The 22,754-nt window shown below is 40.8% G+C and overlaps 1 protein-coding gene and 1 non-coding gene across 2 annotated transcripts; one reads left to right on the forward strand and one right to left on the reverse strand.

Annotated features, from left to right (window-relative positions):
* The first annotated feature begins 14,622 nt into the window (after positions 1 to 14,622).
* On the forward strand, positions 14,623 to 19,916 carry LOC107466682 (uncharacterized). Its single transcript, XM_016085686.1, has 4 exons — positions 14,623 to 14,804; positions 17,211 to 18,220; positions 18,412 to 19,409; positions 19,647 to 19,916. The coding sequence occupies exons 1-4, from the start codon at positions 14,623 to 14,625 to the stop codon at positions 19,914 to 19,916; spliced, it is 2,460 nt and encodes an 819-aa protein (XP_015941172.1).
* LOC127742112 (small nucleolar RNA R71) lies at positions 17,578 to 17,681 on the reverse strand. Its single transcript, XR_008003299.1, has one exon. It is a non-coding gene; the product is annotated as a small nucleolar RNA R71 (small nucleolar RNA).
* Positions 19,917 to 22,754: the final 2,838 nt, after the last annotated feature.

Raw genomic sequence — 22,754 nt, forward strand, 5'->3', positions numbered from 1 at the left:
TTCAAGACGCTCCCAGTATTCAATTTGAGGGATTTCCGGAAGGAATTCCTGTGCTTTCCTCTTGATGGGGTCATCCTGCACTTGTTGTCCTTCCATTGACGTTTTGGTGATTGGTCGCTCAACTGAGATATACTCAGTTACTCCCATCTTCACCCCAGCATCTTTACATAGCATAGAGATTAAGCTTGGATAAGCCAATTTGGCATATTTGGAGTTCTTGTTTGCAATTGTGTAAAGTTCACAAGAAATCAGCTGATGAAATTCCAATTCTTTTTCCAACATAATGCAATGGATCATTACTGCTCTTTTGATGGTGACTTCAGAGCGGTTGCTAGTGGGCAGTATAGAACGCCCAATGAAGTCCAGCCAGCCTCTGGCGACTGGTTTGAGATCTCCTCTATTGAGTTGGTTTGGGACACCCTTTGTGCTGGTTGTCCACTTGGTTCCAGGGAGGCATATGTCCTCTAGAATTTCGTCCAAGCCCTTATTTGTTCTCATCATTCTCCTATTAAAGGAGTCTGGGTCATCTTTCAGCTGAGGTAGCTTAAAGACCTCCCTGATTTTGTCAGGATGAATGTGAACAATCTTTCCTCTAACCAGAGTTCGATAGTCATAGAAGGCGGTTCCAGTTAATCTCTGCCTGTCTGTTTGCCACAGATTAGAGTAGAATTCCTGAACCATGTTCCTTCCCACCTTTGTTTCAGGATTAGCTAGGATTTCCCAGCTCCTGTTTCGAATTTGCTCTTGGATCTCCGGATATTCATCTTCTTTAAGATCGAATTTGACTTCTGGGATCACTGATCTTAGACCTATTATTTTGTAGTAATGGTCTGAATGTTCTTTGGTTAAGAACTTTCCTTGATTCCAAAGTGGTTTTGGAATATTCTCTTTCTTGCCTCTTGGAGTGGTTTGTTTTTCCTTAGGAGCCATGATCTTAGTGGGTATGGCTTAGTGATCACGAATAAATACACCAAACTTAGAGGTTTGCTTGTCCTCAAGCAAAAGAAAGAAAAGAAGAGGGATAGAAGGAGAGCTAATTTCGAATTGTGGAGGAGAGGAGAGAGGCCGAACGTGGATTTAAAAGGGAAGGATGGGTGGGTTTTCAAAAATTTTGAAAAAGATAAGATAGAAGATATGATTTGTGAAAGATAAGTATGATGGGAAAAAGATGTAATTTTAAATTTGAAAAGTTATGAAGGACATTTGAAAAAGATAAATCTGAATTTTGAAAAAAGGATATGATGAATTAATTAAAAAAAATTTGAGAAGAATTTAAAAAAAGATAATTGAGTTTTGAAAAAGATTTGAAAAGAAGTTGGAGAGGATTTGAAAAGGATTTGTGTTTATGAATTAAGATACATTTGATATCTTTGAAAAAGGATTTAAAAAATTAGGATTAAAAATTTTTGGAATTGAAGTTTGGAATATGAGAGTTTGTAACATGTTTATGCAAGAAATCATGAATTGAAACATAAAAAATGGAAAAAGTTTGAATTGAAAACGAATTTACCTCTCCCTACAATCCTGGCGTTAAACGCCCAAACGCTGCATGTTTTGGGTATTTAACGCCCATTTGTAGCTTCTCCTGGCGTTTAACACCCAGCTGTTGCTTCCAACTGGCGTTAAACGCCAAAAACTCCTTTGTCACTAGGCATTTTTCTGAATGCCCAGGACACTGTAAATCTGGCGTTAAACGCCCAGAAGATGCTTCTTTCTGGCGTTTAACGCCCAGATGGCTATCTCTACTGGCGTTGAACACCCAGTAGATGCTTCTTTTGGGCGTTTAACGCCCAAAACAACTCTTACTGGCTTTTTTGCACCAGTGACCTTCTTTTTACTGTTTTTATCCTCTGAATCCTTTTGTGACTCTGTGAACTCATGCAATTGCCATTTTACCTTGAAGAAAATTAATATGAACCTATAAAAATCAATTAATTGAAAAATAAGCTTTGTGAATGGCTAGTTGCCTCCCAACAAGCGCTTCTTTATTGTCTTTAGCTGGACTATTATTGAGCTTTAATCAAACCTCAGTTTTGAGTATTCTTGCTCAAAATTGCTTTCAAGATAATGTTTGACTCTCTGTCCATTAACAATGAACTTTTTGTCAGAGTCATTATCCTGAAGCTCTACGTATCCATATGGTGACACACTTGTAATCACATATGGACATCTCCACCGGGATTTCAATTTCCCGATGAATAATCTGAGTCTAGAATTAAACAGCAGAACTTTCTACTCTGGCTCAAAGACTCTAGAGGATAGATTCTTATCATGCCTTCTTTTTTCTTTCTCTTTGTAAATTTTTGCATTTTCGAAAGCATTGAGTCTGAATTCCTCTAGCTCATTTAACTGGAGCAATTGTTTTTCTCCAGCTAACTTGGCATCAATGTTTAGGAATCCGGTTATCCAGTAGGCCTTATGTTCCAGTTCCACTGGCAAGTGACAAGCTTTTCCATACACCAGCTGGTATGGAGAGGTCCCTATAGGAGTCTTGAATGCTGTTCTGTATGCCCACAGAGCATCATCCAAGCTTCTTGCCTAATCCCTTCTACGGTTAATCACAGTCCGTTCCAAGATTCTTTTAAGTTCTCTATTAGAGGCTTTAGGTTGCCCATTTGTCTGTGGATCATATGGAGTGGCCACCCTGTGGCTAACTCCATATCGAACCAAAGCAGAGTAAAGCTGTTTATTGCAAAAATGAGTGCCCCCATCACTGATTAGTACTCTAGGGATACCAAATCTGCTGAAGATGTATTTCTAGAGGAATTTCAGCACTGTCTTAGTATCATTAGTGGGTGTTGCAATAGTTTCCACCCATTTGGATACATAATCCACTGCCACCAGAATATAAGTGTTTGAGTATGATGGTGGGAAAGATCCCATGAAGTCAATACCCCATACATCAAACAACTCAATCTCCAAGATCCCTTGTTGAGGCATGGCATAACTGTGAGGCAGATTGCCAGATCTTTGGCAACTGTCACAAATAAGTACAAACACTCAGGAGTCTTCATAGAGAGTAGGCCAGTAGAAGCCACATTGGAGGACTCTTGTGGCTGTTCGCTCACTTCCAAAATGTCCTCCATACTGTGATCCATGGCAGTGCCAGAGGATCTTCTGTGCTTCTTCTTTAGGCACACATATACAGATTACTCCATATGCACATCTCTTGAAGAGATATGGCTCATCCCAAAGATAGTATTTTGCATCCGTGATCAATTTCTTTGATTATGCCAAAAAATCTATTTTGAATGCAGGGAGGTCAGAATCCAACAACATCAGCAGTCCTTTTTTAGCCTGAATAAGATTTTTGCTCAGCTCCCTCAATTTCAGCCAGAAAATACCTGAAATCACAGAAAAATACACAAACTCATAGTAAAGTCCAGAAATATAAATTTTGCCTCAAAACTAATAAAAATATACTAAAAACTAACTAAAACATACTAAAAACTACATGAAATTACCCCCAAAAAGCGTATAAAATATCCGCTCATCAGTTCCCATTATGATTCTGAAGGGCGACATCTCCATGGAGATGTGTCAGGTTGGCAGTTGAACTGACGATATGATATCACAGCCAGTAGGACAGACATTCATCATGTGCATATTCTATCTGTTTGTTTGCTTTGCCGACTTGAAATTGCTTGCCTAATTGTATAACATGCCTAATTGCCTATTTGAACTACTTGACATATATGCCTATACATGTGTTTTACTTGCATTGTATTAACTGTGTATTCTACTGGGATTGAGGAGGTTCGGAAGGTGGTGGCGATGGGATCGCATGGAGGATAGGCTGGTGAAGGCTGTGGGACAGCGGAGAGTTGTTAGATTAGAAATCCACTAAGTTAGAAGACCTCTTTAATATTATGGTTTCAAGTTATGTTTTAATGTTTTAGGTATGCTTTAAGATGAATCTTGTGATGGATATTGTTCCTAGGGTTACCTGAAACTGTATGTTGATCTCGGATGAGATCTTCTGTACTGGTCGGAGCTGTCGTGTCCGACTTGATGATGGTGGCTGGAGCCACTGTGTTCGATTTGTTGGACTTGGTGGTGGTGCTGATCCTGTGTCACCGGAGGGTGGTGGTACCTGCAAGAGACTTTGATGCTTAAGTTAGCAAGGGTATTAAGCAGGTTTTTAGTAGAATCAAAGTATTAGTTATACCTGGGTGCTCTAGTGTATTTATAATGGTGAGGAGTAACCTTTCTTGAGATAAGATAGTTATCTTATCTTATCTTTGAGTGAAGTCATCTTATCCTTTAGGGAGCTGCCTTATCTTTCTGGGCTTTGACCGCCTTTAGATTTGGGCTGTGCTCCTTTATTTGGGCCTGCTTTGGGCTCCTATGGTGATTTGGCCGACCTCTTTGAGAAGAGGTCGGTAATGGGCCAACCTTCCAAGAGGTCGGACATGGGCCAACCTTCTAAAAGTCGGAGATGGGCCAACCTTCTAAGAGGTCGGCCAACCCGGTTCGTTACAGCTTGAACCGATGTATGAACAGTGCCCCTGCTTGAGTTTGGATCTTTCCGTGAGATCGTGCTTTCAGAGCTTCGATCTTTTTGGGAAAGTCGTGCTCAAGCATCTGTCTGGCTTGTTTCTTCATTGCTTTGCAATCCTTGCAGATTTTCTAGAGGTTTGGTACTTCCCAGTCCAACCTCTTTTGAGTGGTAATGTGGGTTTTCTACCCTTGCCTTTTGGATCACGCCTTGCTTTAAGTTTGTGTTGACATCCCTCTGCTTTGGCGAAGTTATCCTTGTGGCTTGATATCCGGGCTTTTAGTGACTTGTCCGATGACTTTTTAATGTTCTTTATATAGAACTTTTCTTAGTCTCGGATGACGTTCGTAGCCCTATTTCAGATTGTGCCTTCTTTGAGCGGAGTTGTATCCCTTTTAGCTAAGCACATTTGAGCCTTAAGTTGTTTCCCAACCTTTTGGATTGTTCTTTATTTGAGATCGTACTTGTGCCTCTTCTTAACTGACGTCGACCTGTACGACTTTGCCCCTACTTGAGTTCAAACCTTTCCGCGAGATCGTGCTTTCAGAGCTTCGATCTCTTTGGGGGAAGTCGTGCTCAAGCATCCTGACTTCGGTCGATCTTGAGTAGTTTCTCCTTGTGCGAGTCTGGTATTTGCCCTTTTTTAGTTTGTTGAGGGGATTTTTCGGCCTTCTTTCGACTTGTTTGTCTTCACTGCTCGGGCTTTTTAGTCATAATCCAACAACTTTTTTAGGTAGTGTTCCAATGGGGAACCTTTTTATAGTTTGTTTGGATGACTTTTTAGCGCCGTTTTGATTTGTGCTTTTGCCTTTTAAGTAGTGTCTTTTTTCAAGACTTCTTACCTTTCAGTGAAGCACTTCTGGCTTTGGCCTTTTGACCTTTCCTTGGCCTTTGTGAGATGTTTATAGAGTGTCGGTACCTTGTTGTCCGACCTCTTTTTGATCAGATCTTGTTTTGTCTGTCTCCTATTTGGGCGAGATGACCTTTGGGGCTAACTTGTCCGACAAATTTTTAGTGTTCTTGGTAGAACCTTTTTAGTTTGTCTGAACAATTTTGATAGCCTTGTCTTGGAGCCGTGGCTTTTTGGGCAAAGTTGTGTCCCTTTCAGCGCATGCTTTCTGTTGGTCGACTTTTCTTGTCGGATCTCCTCGAGTTATTTCTAGTAATCCATTTTTATTTGGACCTCGTTGGATCTCTTTTTTATGGATTTACTTTTTATAACTCTGTCGGTTTAATCGGCTTGGGTCGACTTCTTAATGTCGGTCCCTTCCCAAGTTATTTCTAGTAATCCATTTATTTGGACCTTGTCAGGTCTGTTTTTATGGATTACTTTTATAACTTTTTGTAGCTTTGTCGGGCCGACTTCATCATGTCGGTCCCTTCTAAGTTATTTCTAGTAATCTTCTTTTTTGGACCTTTGTCAAATCTCTTTTAGGGATTACTTTTTATAACTTTTGTTTGTAGGAGGCCAACTTCATCACGTCGGTCCCTTCTAAGTTATTTCTAGTAATCCTCTTTTTTGGACCTTTGTCAGATCTCTTTTAGGGATTACTTTTTATAACTTTTGTTTGTGGGAGGCCGACTTCATCACGTCGGTCCCTTCTAAGTTATTTCTAGTAATCCTCTTTTTTTGGACCTTTGTCAGATCTCTTTTAGGGATTACTTTTTATAACTTTTGTTTGTGAGAGGCCGACTTCATCACGTCGGTCCCTTCTAAGTTATTTCTAGTAATCCTCTTTTTTAGGGCTGGCCAGGCCTCTTTCCAGGGATTTACTTTTTATAACTTTGGTTATTGTGGTCGACTGGTCCGACTTCTTTACGTCGGTCTGTCTTTAAGTTATTTCTTAGCAATCCATGTTTTATTTCATACCTCGTCAAGCCTCTATACATGGATTTACTTTCTTATAACTTTTTGCATTAATCTATTTTTACCGTTTTTTCATCTTTGCTGATTTTGTAGAAATCGGGCGGTGAGTTTGGTTCTCACTTGGCCGCCCTTGTTGAAGTCGGGCGGTGAATTTAGTTTTCACCTTGCCAACCTTTGTCGAAATTTGGACGATGAATTCGATTTTTATCATGGTCAGACGGTGAATTGATTTTCACCTTTGCCGACCTGTAGCTTCATCGTGATCGGGCGGTGAATTTGGTTTTCACCTTGCCGACCTTTAGATTTGTAATCGGACGATGAATTTTTGCGCTTAGATTAATGCGTCTTGGTTGGAAAATTTTTAAGGGATCTGCAAACTTTTAAACAATAAAATGAAGATATGAATAAGAGTGTGTACATGTTAGTGCTTACCCTTCTAGGTCGGGCAATCTTTAAGATCTTCGGCCTGGCGCCTTTCTTAAATTGCCGGTATGCCATGACCTTGGTAGCTCTCGCCCCTCGAGGTCGGACATTTTGTGATGACCTTTCCTCAGTACTGCTGAACAACTTGGTATGGTCCTTTGGCTGCTAGGTTTCCTTCTCCTGATCGACCTGCTCTGATGTCATTTCGGATTAGGATGAGATCATTGTTGGCGAAGCTTTGCCAAACTACTTTCTGATTGTATCTTGAGGCCATTCGCTGCTTTAACGCTTCCTCTCTAATCCGAGCTCTTTCTCGGACTTTTGGAAGTAGGTCGAGCTCCTCCCTTTGAGTTTGGGAGTTGGTATCTTCATTGTAGAGGATCACTCTAGGGGATCCCTCTTTTGCCTCCACGGAATCATTGCCTCTATTCCGTAAGCTAGTCGGAAGGGTGATTCCCCCATGGTGAAGTGTGGTGTTTGTCCGATATGCCCATAGGACTTGTGGGACCTCTTCAGTCCAAACTCCCTTTGCGTCCTGTAGTCTTCGTTTTAACCCAACTAGTATGACTTTGTTGGCAGCTTCTACTTGTCCATTGGCTTGTGGGTGTTCTACGGATGTGAATTGGTGTTTTATTTTCAAGTCAGCCATCAACTTCCTGAAACCTGTTTCCGTGAATTGAGTGCCATTGTCTGTGGTGATAGAGTAAGGAACCCCACACCTTGTAACAATGTTTCTGTACAAGAATTTTCAACTTCTTTGAGCAGTGGCATTAGCCAGGGGCTCTGCCTCAATCCATTTTGTGAAGTAATCCACCCCTACAATGAGGAACTTGACTTGTCCCGATCCTTGGGGAAGGGGTCCGAGGAGGTCGAGTCCCCACTTTGCGAATGGCCAAGGTGATGTTACACTGATGAGCTCCTTTAGTGGGGCAATGTAGAAGTTAGCATGCTTTTGATGTAAAGTTTTGACTTTGTATTTGGGTTCTTGCTCTGTTGTTGCCTCCAAAGGGTGCCCCTGGACTTTCGTGTGAGTCCTGGGGTTTTCCTTTTACTGCTGTATCTGACACTTGATGTTTTGCTGTTATTGTCCGAGTTGTTACCTTATTTTCCCGAGTTGTTTGGTAGTAACCCCATTTTTCTTTTTCTTACTGTGGGAATATTTGACCTCATATCCCCTGAATTGTCCGAGCTGTAGGTGTTGACTTGGTTTTGAAAGTGCATCAGCTCAGGCATCCTGTTTTCGAAGTATATGCCAGACTTCATATCCCCCGAATTGTCCGGTGTGTTGGTGCTGACTTGTTTTGAAAAGGCATCAGCTCGGGCATTATGTTCCCGAGATATATGTCGGACCTCACATTTTCCGAACTGTCCGAGCTGTTTTCTGGTTTTGTCCAGGGTCCCCCGAATTGTCCGAGCTGTTCTCTGGTTTTGTCCGGGGTCCCTCAAATTACCCGAGTTGTTCTCTGGTTTTTTTTATGGTGGGATACTTAGCTTGGTAGCTCCCTTCTATTTGTGAGGTGACTACTTGTGAATCACTGGACACGGTAAGTTCCTACCTTCTTAGCCAGCCTTAAACCAGCCAGTAGTGCCTCGTATTCAGCTTGGTAACTTAGCTCGATTTGGGTTCCTTGATCGCTTTCTATAATTTCACCTGCACCACTCCTGGTTTTGTTTGAAGAGTCGTCCACATAGAGATTCCATTTTGTGGGAGTTTCTAGGGTGTCAGTGTACTCTATAATGAAGTCAGCCAAATACTATGATTTGATGGCTGTCCGAACTTCATGTCGAAGATCAAATTCGAATAACTCGACTGTCCACTGTAGAATTCTTCCAGCTAAGTCTGTTTTCTGTAGGATGCCTTTTATGGGCTGGTTGATCCGAACTCTAATAGTGTGAGCTTGAAAGTATGGGTGGAGTCACCGAGAAGTGAGTATGAGGGCGTAGGCAAACTTTTTCTATCTTTTGATAGTTTAGTTTGGTCCCTTGTAGAGCTTTGCCGATGAAGTAGACGGGTTGTTGCCCACTTTTGTCTTCTCTGACTAGTGCTGAGGCTATTGCCTGACTTCCCACTGTAAGGTATAATATGAGTTCTTCACTTTCCCGTGGTCTGGTAAGAATGGGTGGTTTCTCCAAGAATTTTTGAAATCTCGGAAGGTTTGTTCGCACTCCATTGTCCTTTTCAAAACCTCTCTCCCTTCCTTAATATACGTCTTTGAGGTGTCTTTTGCGAGATGATTTAGAGATTCCTCCTCCTGTGAATCCTCCATTTATCATATGAACATGTCTCTCAGGGGTGTGAGGTGGATGTTCAACTCGTCCGACCTCTTCGATGTGGGGTGGACGTTCTACTCGTCCGACCTCTTCGGTGAGAGGTGGACGTTCTACTCGTCTGACCTCTTCGGCGTGAGGTGGACGTTCAACTTGTCCGACCTCTTTGGTGTGAGGTGGACCTCCAACTCGTTCGAGCTCTTTGGTGTGAGGTGAACCTCCAACTCGTCCAAGCTCTTTGGTGTGAGGTGGACCTCCAACTCGTCCGACCTCTTCGGTGCAAAGTGGACCTTCAACTCGTCCAACTCCTTTGGTGTGAGGTGGACCTTCAACTCGTCCGACCTCTTTGGTGTGAGGTGGACCTCCAACTCGTTCGACCTCTTTGGTGTGAGGTGGACCTTCAACTCGTCCGACCTCTTCGTCCCTTCTTCTTTTTCTTGGCTCATTTGCTTTATTGGCTAACTACCGAACTAATCGCCCTTTTCTTGCCAATTTCTCTATGACATTCTTTAGGTCGAAACACTCGTTAGTAGGATGTCCGTAGATTCGAAGGTACTCGCAGTATTCTGTCTGACTTCCCCCTCTTTTGTTTTTGATTGGGCGAGGTAGTGAGATCTTCTCAGTGTTGCATATTTCTCGGTAAACATCCACAAGAGACACCCGAAGGGGTGGGTGTAATTGTGGTATTTTCTAGGCTTCTCACCGAGTTAATCTTCTTTTTTCTTGGACTTTTTATCTTTGTCCCTTGGTGGGTTAGGAAAATCCAGTTTCTGAGCTATCTCCCAATCGGGAGTTCTCCTCCATATTGATATATTTTTCTGCCCTTTCTTGAACCTCGATTAGAGATGTTGGGTACTTCTTGGATATTGAGTGGCTGAAAGGTCCTTCTCTTAGGCCATTGACGAGTCCCATGATGGCCGCTTTTGTTGGAAGACTTTGTATGTCAAGGCATGCTTTGTTGAATCTTTTCATGTAGCTGCGAAGGCTTTCCCGATCTCCTTGTTTAATTCCTAGCAAGCTTGGAGCGTGTTTGGCTTTATCCTTCTGGATGGAGAACCTGGCGAGAAACTTTTTAGCAAGGTTGTCAAAACTTGTGATGGATCTTGGAGGCAAACTATCGAACCACTTTATTGTTGTCTTCGTTATGGTAGTCGAGAAAGCTTTGCATCGAATGGCGTCCGAGACGTCAGTGAGATACATTCTGCTTCTGAATTTGCTGAGGTGATGGCTTGGATCCGATGTGCCGTCGTACGAGGTCATGTTGGGAGCTTTGAAGTCCTTTGGGACTTTAGCTTTCATGATCTCTTTGGTGAATGGGTCTTGATCTTTGTGGGAGCTATCTTCATGACTGGATTGAGCGGTCTTTGGTTTTGAGATCGGCTTCGAGCTTTAAGAGCTTATCCTCTAGTTCTCGGCGTCGCCTGGTTTCTCTTCAAAGGTCCCTCTTGGCTACTCGTTGATGCTCGGCTTCTTTTTCAAGTTGTTGGAGGCAGTTTTGTTGAGCTTGTAGTGGCTCCATGATTTCTGTGTTTGGAGGTTGCTTATCTCCCCCGTTTTGGGGTGTGCATTTAGAGGTGGCGTCCGCGTTTTTATGCGGCGTTCTGTTTTCTAGATCAGAATCATGGTCGTTGTCCGCCATGGTGATGGGATGACTTCCAGGTTCCCCGGCAACGGCGCCAATGTTCCAAGGGTTACCTGAAATTGTAGGTCAATCTCGGATGAGATCTTTTGTACTGGTCAGAGCTGTCGTGTCTGACTTGATGATGGTGGTTGGTGTTGGACTTGGTGGTGGTGCTAATCCTACGTCACCGGAGGGTGGTGGTACCTGCAAGAGACTCCGATGCTTAAGTTAGCAAGGGTATTAAGCAAGTTTTTAGTAGAATCAGAGTATGAGTTATACCTAGGTGCTCCAGTGTATTTATAATGGTGAGGGGTGACCTTTCTGGAGATAAGATAGTTATCTTATCTTATCTTATCTTTGAGTGAAGTCATCTTATCCTTTAGGGAGCCGCCTTATCTTTCTAAGGTCTGACCGCCTTTAGATTTGGGTTGTGCTCCTTTATTTGGGCCTGCTTTGGGTTTCTATGGTGATTTGGCCGACCTCTTTGAGAAGAGGTCGGTAATGGGCCAATCTTCTAAGAGGTCAGACATGGGCCAACCTTTTAAGAGGTCGGACATGTGCCAACCTAAGAGGTCGGCCAACCCAGTTCGTTACAGCTCGAACCGATGTATGAACAGATATGAAGTTCTAGGATTGCCTCTTGCATCTCGGAGTCTTATATCTTACATTACTGGGCACTATTACCATACTGAGAACTTCCAGTTCTCATACCATATTCTGTTGTTATTTTTTAGATGCAGGTCGCAACCCACCTCGGTGAGTTGCTTTGGTGGTGACAGAGCAGAGGATCTCTATCTTGTTTTAAATTTTTTTGAGTATTTTATTTAAGATCTCTCACTTTTTTATTTATTTTTCCTAGAGGCTCAATTTGAGAGAAAGTTTGTATAAGCTATTTTCTTCATATATATATGTAACTAGCCGGCTTAAACTCCATGAGTGGTAGCTAGATCGTTATAGCTATTATCCGTTGATATCTATATATATATATATATGTTTATATCTGTACGTTTATCTTGTGCCTCATTTAGTATAGCTTCGTGTGAACGTTTCACATTTTTTGAACTCTGTTTTTGAGCTGTTTTCTTCATCGAGCTTCTAGAATTATTATTCCTTCTATATATACTTATGTATAAGCTTTAGGATTATCGTGACCTCTGATTAACCTTTGCTTTACGGCATGAGGTAAGGTTTAGGGTAATTAGGGTGTTACATATAGAGCTCTCCTCAATCAAGTATAGATCAAATTTTTTTCGGTCGCAACGAAACGGGAAGGAATAAAAAAAACATCCAAAGAGGTAAAATTCTTGCCAAACCATACCTAAATCCTCGGAATCAGAATTGTCAAGAGATTATATCTCGGATAGAGAAAACACAAGCTCGATCTTATAGAAGCTGACATCAAGGGCATCAGTTACGTACACACATGATAACAACAAAATAAATTGACATTTGAAATTTAAAAGTACGTGGATCACTATCACTTTAGATAGTAGGCACCACAAAGCCCAAAACAGTTCATGACAACAAGCTACACTCTCTATAATGGGGGAGAAACTGATAAACAAAACACAATGAAAAAAGGGAAAAAAGAATAAGCATATTAAGAACAGTATCATTTAGTCTTTCACTGACTTGAGTGTCAGAGTGTTTTCTACAGAGACCCCGGAATCCAGAGCTACAAAAGAAGTAAAGACAGATTAGTGACGCCGTAAAGCCCAGTACTCAAGGAGTCTGAGCTATACATCGGCAGAACCCCTAGTCTACATAGAACATATTGGCGCACACCGAGGGGCCCAAGATAGCTTGACCCCACTATATTTATTTTCTTTTTGGTCTTACCCTTTTCTTGCAGGTACTTTCAGTAAGACTGACAACGAAATTCCACAGTTGACACAATCTGAATTGTTGGCCCAAAATGCAGAACTCCAAGTCGAGGTCCAAAGAATGGCCGAGCTATTGGCTCAGCAACAGAATGGAAAACACGGTGTAGGAAATCCCAAGAATGCAAACCCTGAACGACGTGCAATTGCGGGATACCCACCCTGAAGAGGTGACACCTCTAAAAGAAAGGAACACGATATCCATTCCTTTCTCGGAGGATATTATGAAATTTTAGATGCCAAAGAACTTTGTTCTACCTACCACACTCAAGCTGTACGAGGGACTTGGAGACCCTCACATTCATATTACCAAATTCCAAATGAATGAAGTTTTTCAATGGTGCTTATGATCTTATACTTTGCCGATCTTTTCCAACATTTTTAGATGGTACTGCTTTACTTTGATTTTCTGAGTTGTCTGCAGGTTCCATTTCTAGCTTCGAGGATTTGGCAGAGGACTTCACCAACCACTTTGCCGCCTCAAAAATATATGTGCACGGATCGGATTATCTTAGTACTATCAAACAATGCACGGTCAACACGAGAGCCTTACGGACTACATGATGCGGTTTGCTAAGGTGACCATAGAGATCCCTGATCTTAGCCGAGATGTCCACCTACATGCACTCAAAAGCGACCTTCGTCCTAGAAAATTTCAAGAAACTATAGCAGTGGCTAACCCAAAGTCGCTAGCAGAGTTCTGAAAAAAAAAGCCATAGGATAAATAGAGATCGAGGAACTCCATGAAGCTTGGAGAATAGAAAAACAACAGCTTCACCGAGAGAAGGAGAGACACCCCCAGACCCCAAAACAGCAAGGACATCAAGAATCCCTTCAAACTAGCTCCAAAATTCAACGCATATACTCAATTCAATATCAAAAGAGAAGATATCATCAAAGAAATCCTTAATGCTAAGATCATCAAGCCACCAAGCAAGGCCGAAACATACCAAGACTAAAAATACATAGACAAGTCCAAGCATTGTGCTTTCCATCAGAAATTTAGCCACACTATAAACGAATATGTGATTTTGCTAAAGATCTACTGGAAAGACTGACTAGACAGGGGCTATTAGACAAATATGTAGACAGTTGAATACAATAAAAACAGCTGGAATAGGTGGCAACCAATCAGAAAATACAACGAGTGCATAGGAAAAAGCAAAGTACCAACCACATCAAACGAGAGGTGTAATTAACTGCATTTTGGAGGATTCACAAGTGAGGGACTCACCAGCTCAGCAAGGAAGAGAACATACCGAATAATTCTGGTAGTGAAAGGCACACCTTTCGAGGTTGCACCTCCATCATAAGTACCAAGTATCACTTTTGAGCATTCCAATTACTAAGCTAGAGCAACGAATTTGGATGACCCCATTGTTGTTTCCATCCAGGCCAGAGATCTCTTAGTACGGAAGGTCCATCTCGACCTTGTTGGCAGTAGTGCCGACGTATTATTTTATTCTTCTTTTTAGAAAATAAAGCTAAGCGAAAAGGTAATACAACCATCCTCTAGTTGTGGGATTCTCGAGAGAACAAGTACCTATACTTGAGTACATATGGCTAAAAACAACACTGGACGAGCAACCACTGTCTAAAACAATGGATATTCAATTCTTAGTGGTCAATGCATAAGCCCTTACAATATCATCCTTAGTAGACCTTCTTTAAATTCTTTTGGTGCTATAGTATCCACTGTTCATTTGTGTATCAAGTTTCATGTGCAAGATAACCAGGTGGTAACGATTCATTTTGATCAAAAGGAAGCGCGACAATGCTATAATGCAAGTCTCAAAGCAATACCAGTACAATTCAAGCTATATATAACATCACTAACATACCTAAGCTGGCTGAGCTCGACCCTAGAGAAGACATCCGTGAGAGACCTTCACCAAAAGACAATCTTGAAAAGGTCATTTTTAATAATAATATTGACAAATTTACTTATATCGGGTGCTCCCTCTCTGCAGAGGACAAACGTCAAATCATCAACATCATCCAAGAAAACATAGATCTTTTTGCCTGGACCCCCTATAAATATGCTAGGTATCGACCCCAGTTTCATATGCCACAAGCTGCAAATCAACCCAACTGTCTGACCTATAGCTCAAAAGAAACGGAACCTGGGCAAGTACAAGAAAGCATCCTCTTTAGAAGAAACTCAAAAGCTCGTCGTAGCAGAATTCATCCGAGAAGTTCGTTTCACCAAACGACTATCCAATGTTGTTATGGTAAGGAAGGCCTCAGGTAAGTAGCGCATGTGTGTAGACTTCACAAATTTAAATAAAGCAAATCCAAAATGTGTTTATCCTCTCTCATGCATTGGTAAATTGGTAGATAACGCATCAGGCTTTGGTCTTTTAAGTTTCATGGATACTTACTCTGGTTATAACTAAATTCCAATGCACCCCTAAGACCAAGATAAAATAGACTTTATAACTAAATATGGCAATTATTGTCACAAAGTCATGCCTTTTAGACTAAAGAATGTAGGTGCTACTTACCAGCGCTTAATGGATAAAGTTTTTGCTAAACAAATAAGCAAAAACATTGAGGTATATGTCGATGATATGGCGGTTAAGACAACACAAGGAAAATCCCACAATACCAATGTCGAAAAGATATTTGATCAACTACAACATCATAGTATGCAACTTAATCCCAAAAAATGCGCGTAAGAAATTCAAAGAGGGAGATTTCGAGGTTTCAAGCTAACCTCTAGAGGCATTGATAAACTACAATTTTATGGTTTATTTTGGATGGAGTTGAGTGGATTTTGTCAACTTTTGTCACACTTATTCATGTAAATTGCATGTTTTTAAGATTTCTTCCTAATTGTGTGTTATGGTTCCAAACATGCTTCTTTGGCCTTAAAAATGCTAATTCTTAATCCTCTCTTATTGTCATTCGATGCCGCGATACGTGTGTTAAGTGACCAGAAGCATCGTCCACCGACGCGTACGCGTGACCTTGTGCAAAGTTCTACGACGCATACGCGTAGATGACGCGTACGCGTGACAAGCGGCACGTGTCTCACTAAAGAGAACATGATGGGGGCAATTTCAGAGCTTAATTCTGGCCCAGTTTGGAGTCCAGTCTGCATATTAGAGGCTAGGAGTGAAGGAAGATGAGACACACATTCCATTAGCTTAGTTTTTAGATAGTTTTGAATTCTAGAGAGAAAAACTCTCACTTCTCTCTAGGGTTTTAGTGTTCTTGTTCATTTTCATTTGAATCCTTGAATTAAATCCTTTTGATTTTCAGTTCTTGTTATTTTAATTGTAGTTTCTACTCTCAAATTCTACTTAATACTCTTGCAATTTTACTTGTTTTGATTTTGATTTTGAATCTTGTTGGATTTTGACTTCTAATAATGCATTGAACTTTTTTTCATGCCCATTGATGTTATTTGGTTCATTATTAGCAATTATTGTTAGTGGGTAGCTTTGATTTGATTTTATTTCTCAATTTTATAATGTCTTCTTTTAGTGCACACAAGGTGTTTGTGAAAATGTCTTTTATGATTATGGAGTAGATTTCTACTCTTGGCTTTGGGGTTGAGTATTGGAAACTCTTGAATTGTTAAGGCCTATGGTTGATTGAGTGTTGGAAGTTGCTTGTTAGCTTGAACTTCACCAAAGCTAGTCTTTCACTAGGAGTTGACTAAGACTTGTGAACTCAAGTTAATCGTACCTACTTGACTTTCCTTCAATTATTAGAGGATAACTAAGTGGAAGCAATAGACAATTCTCATCACAATTGATGATGACAATAAGAATAGGAACTCCAATTCTCTCCCCTAGCCAAGACCCCTATATTGATTAATTGTTACTCGCTTTTACTAGTTTGGAATTCCTAGTTTTCTCATTCTCATTTCATATCTCTTATTCTCATATGCCTTTAGTTGTAGTTATTCTAATGCATGCTTGTTCGTTAGTTAATGCTTGATTGATATTTCTAGTTATCTCAATCTAATTGTTAGTTGTTTGTTGCTTTTATATACTTGTCATTTTACTTCTTTCGTAAGTAATAAAAAAATTCCTATTTTCCTAACCAACAATGTGCATTTTAGTGCAAGTCCTTGGAAAAATGACCCAGGATCCTACTCCCGGTTATTGATTTCATTGTTGTGACACTCTAGTAAACTTTGATTTGGGGTATCTCGTCGGTTGGGAATATACTTTGCGACATTGAATTGAGGAAAATCCTTTGGTAATTTCCTAACCGACATTTATCCCTTCATCAAGTTTTGGCGCCGTTGCCGGGGACTTGTAATGGTGTTATATTGTTGCCTATTGTGAATATATCTATATGTGAACATCTACTCTTTTTGTTGATTGTTTGCTAGTCTAGTCTTTAGTCTGAAGTTATAGTAGTAGTAATTAGTAGTCATCTTATTCTAGCATAGCTTATTGTCATGAGTTGTATGTTTCTTTTCTTGAATGATGTATTCACTACAGGATCTGATCTTAGCCCCATTTGATCCGAAAACTGAAAGAACTTTATCACATCTTAGGCAAGCTCGGCGCCGATTAGCTTTTGAGGGTGGTGAAGCAGCTTCCGCTAATTCACTAACCTTATCCGTAGTGTTATTTTAAAGGGAAACCGTTTACTCTTCCATTGGTTCTATTGACGTCTCTTCTATTGACTTAGATACCAACACCATGGCCATCTCAAGAAGGCGGGTGCTCCGGACTTCACTCTCCAAATGCTTCAAGTGCGTTATCCAGACTTGAATGCTAATTTTGAGCTAAAGACCGCCTTGTTCAATCTACTCTCCAAGTTCCATGGTCTACCCGCTCAAGACCCTTTTAGACATCTTAGGGACTTTCAAGGTGTATGCTCAACCACTAGGAGAGAGGGCTTCGATGAAGTTTCTATTTGGGTGTTTGCCTTTCCATTCTCTCTTGAGGAAAGGGCAAAAGAGTGGTTTTATACCCTACCCGATGATGTTGTCACCAATTGGGTTTTGCTTCGAAGGGAATTTCTAGACAAATTCTTCCCTCTGGAGGTGATCGATAGGTTGAGAAAAGAAATCTCATGCATCATTCAAGGTGATTTGGAAACTCTTTATGAGTATTGGGAGCATTTTAGGAAGCTCCTTAATTCATGTCCTCATCACATGATTAACGATTTGGTGTTGATTAGTTACTTTTGCCAAGGCATGAAGCCACAAGATAAGATCCTTTTGGATGCTTCGAGTAATGGCTCTTTAACAAAGTACAAAATGGCGGAGGAAGCTTGGCAACTTATTGCTGATTTAGCCGAATCTACCCAACATGCAAGACAAAGAAACAATCATCCAAGGGCTATCAATGAAGTTTCCTCTAATGAGCATGCACTCACCAAGACCTTAGGGGAGATGACCACCATTCTCAAGCAAATCCATCTTAATCAACAACAACCTCCTCCACAACAACAATACCAAATGGTAGCTCTACAAAGAGCATGTGGAGTTTGTGCTTGCAACTCTCATTATACGATGAATGTTCGCAACTCCAAGAGGACAATACCTTGGCAGCCACCAATGCTTACTTCAACCATTCCAATCAAGGCCCCTATCAACAAGGGGGTAATTATAACCAAGGGTGGCAAAACCAAGGTTGGCAAGGCAATTCCAATCAAGGGTGGAGAGATAGTTCAAATCAAAGAGGAAACAACAAGTTTTAACCATACCACAACAAACAAAATCAATCATTTCAACCACAAAACCAAGGCAAAAAATATCAGCCTCCACACTAAAGATAAGCTTAAGTGCCTCAAATCACACAACCACAAGTTCCTCAAATTACCTACCGTTCTTCTTCTTCCAACCAAGCTCCTGTGGATAATACTCTTCGCACTATTCTTCAAGGGCAACGGGAGCTTCAAACCACACTTCACTCTACCCTTCCCGCACTCACCTCTACCCTCCAAGAGCTTATATCTCGTATGGCTCCACCTTCTACCAATAACAAAAGCACCTTCCAACCTTCAAGCTCAAGTTCACTCCCCTCTCAACCATTGCCCAACCCAAAGGGTAGCATCAATGCCATCTCTTTAAAGTCTGACACCAAACTACAAGAGAGTAGTTCCAAGGAATCAAAGGCAAAGGAGGCTATTCTCGATGAAGACATTGTTGAGGTGGAGGATGTGGATGATGAGAAAGAAGTTCAAGAACTTGTGGAAGAGGAAGTCGCTCAAACAAGAGAAAGTGGTCCCAAGGAGGAAGATGCTTTAAAGGAAGCCATGCCAATTCCCTTTCCAGCTTTGGCAAAGAGGACCAAAAAGCAAGTGCAGCTGAATCCCAAGATGGTGGATATCTTCAAAAAGGTTGAGGTAACCATTCCCCTTTTTTACGCTATTCGCCAAGTTCCTAAGTATGCTAAGTTTCTAAAAGATTTATGCCTGAACAAGGAAAAGATTAATGAATTAGAAACTATTCCTTTGGGTAGCTCAATTTCTGCTTTGATGGGTGCTATACCGGAGAAATGTGGTGATCCCGATCCTTGCTTAGTTTCTTGCACTATAGATGATGTTGAATTTGTGGATTCTATGTGTGATCTTGGTGCTTGTATGAGCATTATAACTTTGTCTATTTACAATGAATTGGACCTTCCACCATTGAAAAGGTCGGCAGCTCGTTTTGTTTTAGCCGACAAGAGCATTATTTCTGTGGCCAGTATTGCTGAGAATGTCTTAGTGAGCATCAAAAGATTAACCTTACCGATTGATTTTTACATCCTTGAGATGCCCTCTAATGACTCCGGGAAGCCATCATCCATTATATTAGGGAGGCCTTTCTTGAAGACTTCTAGGTTTAAGCTTGATGCATTTTCAGGCACTTACTCTTTTGAGATTGATGGTAGAATGGTACGCTTCAATTTAGATGAGACTATGACGCATCCGCCCGAAGATTGCTCTATCTTTTAGTGTGATTTGATTGATGAAGTTGAAGTTGAGATTCACCATGATACCCCTCATGAGATGAGTATGAATAAAGGCCTAAGTGTGAAGAAGGATTATGACTATAATGTGGGCTTCCCACTACCTCCACTATTGCAAGAAGACTCTAATGAGAAGTTGTAACCTTTCTCTCTTCAATTAAAGTGTGTTTTGTTAGAGGAAGATGAGAAAATTGGGCCGGAAGAAGTGAATACTGATGTAGACTTCATCCAACCTCCTAAATTTGATGTGTTTGATAATGAAGAAGGCTTAGAAGAGGTTGATGAAGGGTGGCTACAAAATGTTGAAGTGGACTTTACCCAACCTCCCAAATTTGATTTGATTGATGGTGAGGAAGTGGTGGACAACCAAGCAATGAAGGTCCTAATGCAAGAATGTAGAAGAACAAATTCACCCCAAGAGCAATTTGAATAGGTAAAAATTTTACCATTGAACTTCATTAGCCCACATCAATATGCTATCTTGGAGATGGATTCCCAGCTTAAAGTCCTTCTTGGAGTGTTGGATGATGAAACCTTAGACATCGGATGGAATAGAGATCTCAAGTTCATCAAGGAGACCGAAACTAGACTTGAGGTCCAAGCATGGTGCAAGGAAAAGATGAGCGGATTCTAAGGTGTGGCAGAGTATCTTAGTGAGAATTCAAGAGTTGAGCCATCCACACATAATCATAAGGATCACCAAGAAGAAGTTCTTGAAGAATTGGTGGACCTCAACTTTTGAAGGCCAAACATAGATGGAGACTCAAGAAGGAATGGAATCTCAAACCAACATAACAAGAGCTCATTGACCGTCCAACTTAAGGACGTTAAAGAAAAGTGCTAGGTGGGAGGCACCCCACCATGGTATGATCTTCCTTATTTATAGTTTCTTTAATTTTGTTTTCATCTCTTTGATTAGATATGATATGAATTTCTTGAGTTTGATTAGATGTATTTGAATGATGGTTGTTTCATGAGGTTTTCATCTAGGCTAGTCTGTTTAATTTGGCTATTTTGGTTATTTCCATGAAATTTTAAGTATTTTTAGTAGTATTTTGGTTGTACATATGCCAAAATATGTCATAATTGCTTTTTCTTATTTTCTAAAAAAAGGGTGGGTCGTCATGCGTGCGCGTGACCCACGCGTATGCATGACCCTTGAGATTTGATCATGCTGGTGGGGTGTGAGGCGCACAACCCTCCCCACGCATGCGCGTCACCGATGCATACGCATCGCCTCGAAAACCCTGTTTCATGCTATTGTTGTGCCGAGGATGTGCTAATTGCATGGTGCAGATAGTGAGTTGTGCCGAAACCATGCAGGTGCTGTGCGAAGGGCGCAATCAGCCCTCACGCTTGTGCGTGGATGACGTGTTCACCTCACCCTCTTCTTCTGCTTCCCACGCGTGCACTTGAATGACACGTACGCGTTACTTTGCGAATCCAACTTACAGGTGCGCGCTGCCCTGTTTCGTTCCTTTCCTTCTTCTTTCTTCTTTTCCTTCTTTCTTCTTCTTACTTCTTTTCATCACATCTTTTCTCTCTCCAGTTCGGCGGTCGCACCCTCTCTCTTAAATTTTCTCTTCTCACCTCTCACATTTTCCTTTCTCGCCTCCATTTTTCGTTTCTTCTTATCCCTCTTGTCAAGGTTTTACTTCTCAACTTATCTTGCATTTTAATTTTCTTTTACTTATGGTACTTGATTATCTCTATTTTTATTAAGTGCAAGTTAATTTTGCTTTTTGTAGTTAGCTCCTTTTTCTTATTTTCTTAGGTGTTGTGATGACATTAGTGTTGGATTTTCATACTAAAATTTTGTGAATTTAATAGATTGTCTTGGTGTCTCTTACTTTGTTTTGTCTTGTTTGATGATGCTATGGTTGTTGCCTTTGGTTTTGAGTGTGCTACATACTTGATTTTATCAATTTGCTTGTTAGTTCTTACTATGCACACCAAGTGTTTGTGAAAAAGAATCAATGAAACCTTGCCTCAATTTTGACTTTATTCTTGCAACTCTTTACTACTTCTTTATAACACTTGCATTCCTTGTGCATCACTATACTCTTTTTTCATGATTAATTCTTATTGTTCATGGATTGTTATTCCTTTGAGATGATGCATGAATTAGTGATTTAACTCCATATCATTCTTTTTGTGCCTCATTGTTGTGGAGTTTTTGTGAGTCACACCTCTTCTCTTATCATCACTATTCTTTCATATGTCTTACATTGTTGATATCGATGCTTGGGTGTGTTCTTGTCATGCTTTATGCTTATATGCTTTCTTCACCCTTGCATCATGTGCTTGTGATTTGCCTCAATGTTTTAGTTGATTTATCACTTACATGTTATTGCGACCATATACGGAGACACCTTATTCTTATTTGGTATTTTTTCTCACTTGCACTTTATTAATTTCATATCTTTCTTTCTTAGCTTAATGTTTATCCCTTCTCCTCCTTTTCAGGAAGGTCACCAAGAGAGAACATGAGCAAGTTCCTAGGAAGGTAGCCAATCGGCAATTCCAACATCATCAACATCACCACAAGCACCTCAGCTATCTACCCACCTTTGGAGAAAACCGACACCCCGGAGGCCACTTCCAATTTTGGCGAAGAAAGCGCTCAAGAGGTGGACATGGGCCCCTGTCACACCATCCTTAGGCCATTGAAAGTGGTAATTCCATATCCACCCATTGCTCATCTTTGAATGCACCGAGAACGATGCAATATTTAAGTGTGAGGAGGTCGATGACCGACTTCCGTGGGTAATAACTCCTCCTTCTAACACCTAAACTATATTTTTCTTTGTTAGTTAGTATAATTTTCTTTTTGTAGCTAGTTGTTGCATGATAGGTGATGAGCGAATAATTTATACGCTTTTTGGCACTGTTTTTAGTATGTTTTTAGTACATTTTAGTTAGTTTTTAGTATGTTTTTATTAGTTTTTATTTAAAATTCACTTTTCTGGGATTTACTATGAGTTTGTGTGTTTTTCTGTGATTTCAGGTAATTTCTGGCTGAAATTGAGGGACCTGAGCAAAAATCTGATTCAAAGGCTGAAAGAGGACCGCAGATGCTATTGGATTTTGACCTTCCTGCACTTGAAGTGGATTTTCTGGAGCTACAGAAGTCCAATTGGCGCGCTCTCAATTGCGTTGGAAAGTAGACATCCTGGGCTTTCCAGCAATATATAATAGTCCATACTTTGCCCAAGCTTTGATGGCCCAATCTGGCGTTCCAAATCAGCTTCAGAATTCCCGGCGTTTAACA

The sequence above is a fragment of the Arachis duranensis genome, chromosome 9, assembly GCF_000817695.3.
Source record: "Arachis duranensis cultivar V14167 chromosome 9, aradu.V14167.gnm2.J7QH, whole genome shotgun sequence".
NCBI lineage: Eukaryota > Viridiplantae > Streptophyta > Magnoliopsida > Fabales > Fabaceae > Arachis > Arachis duranensis.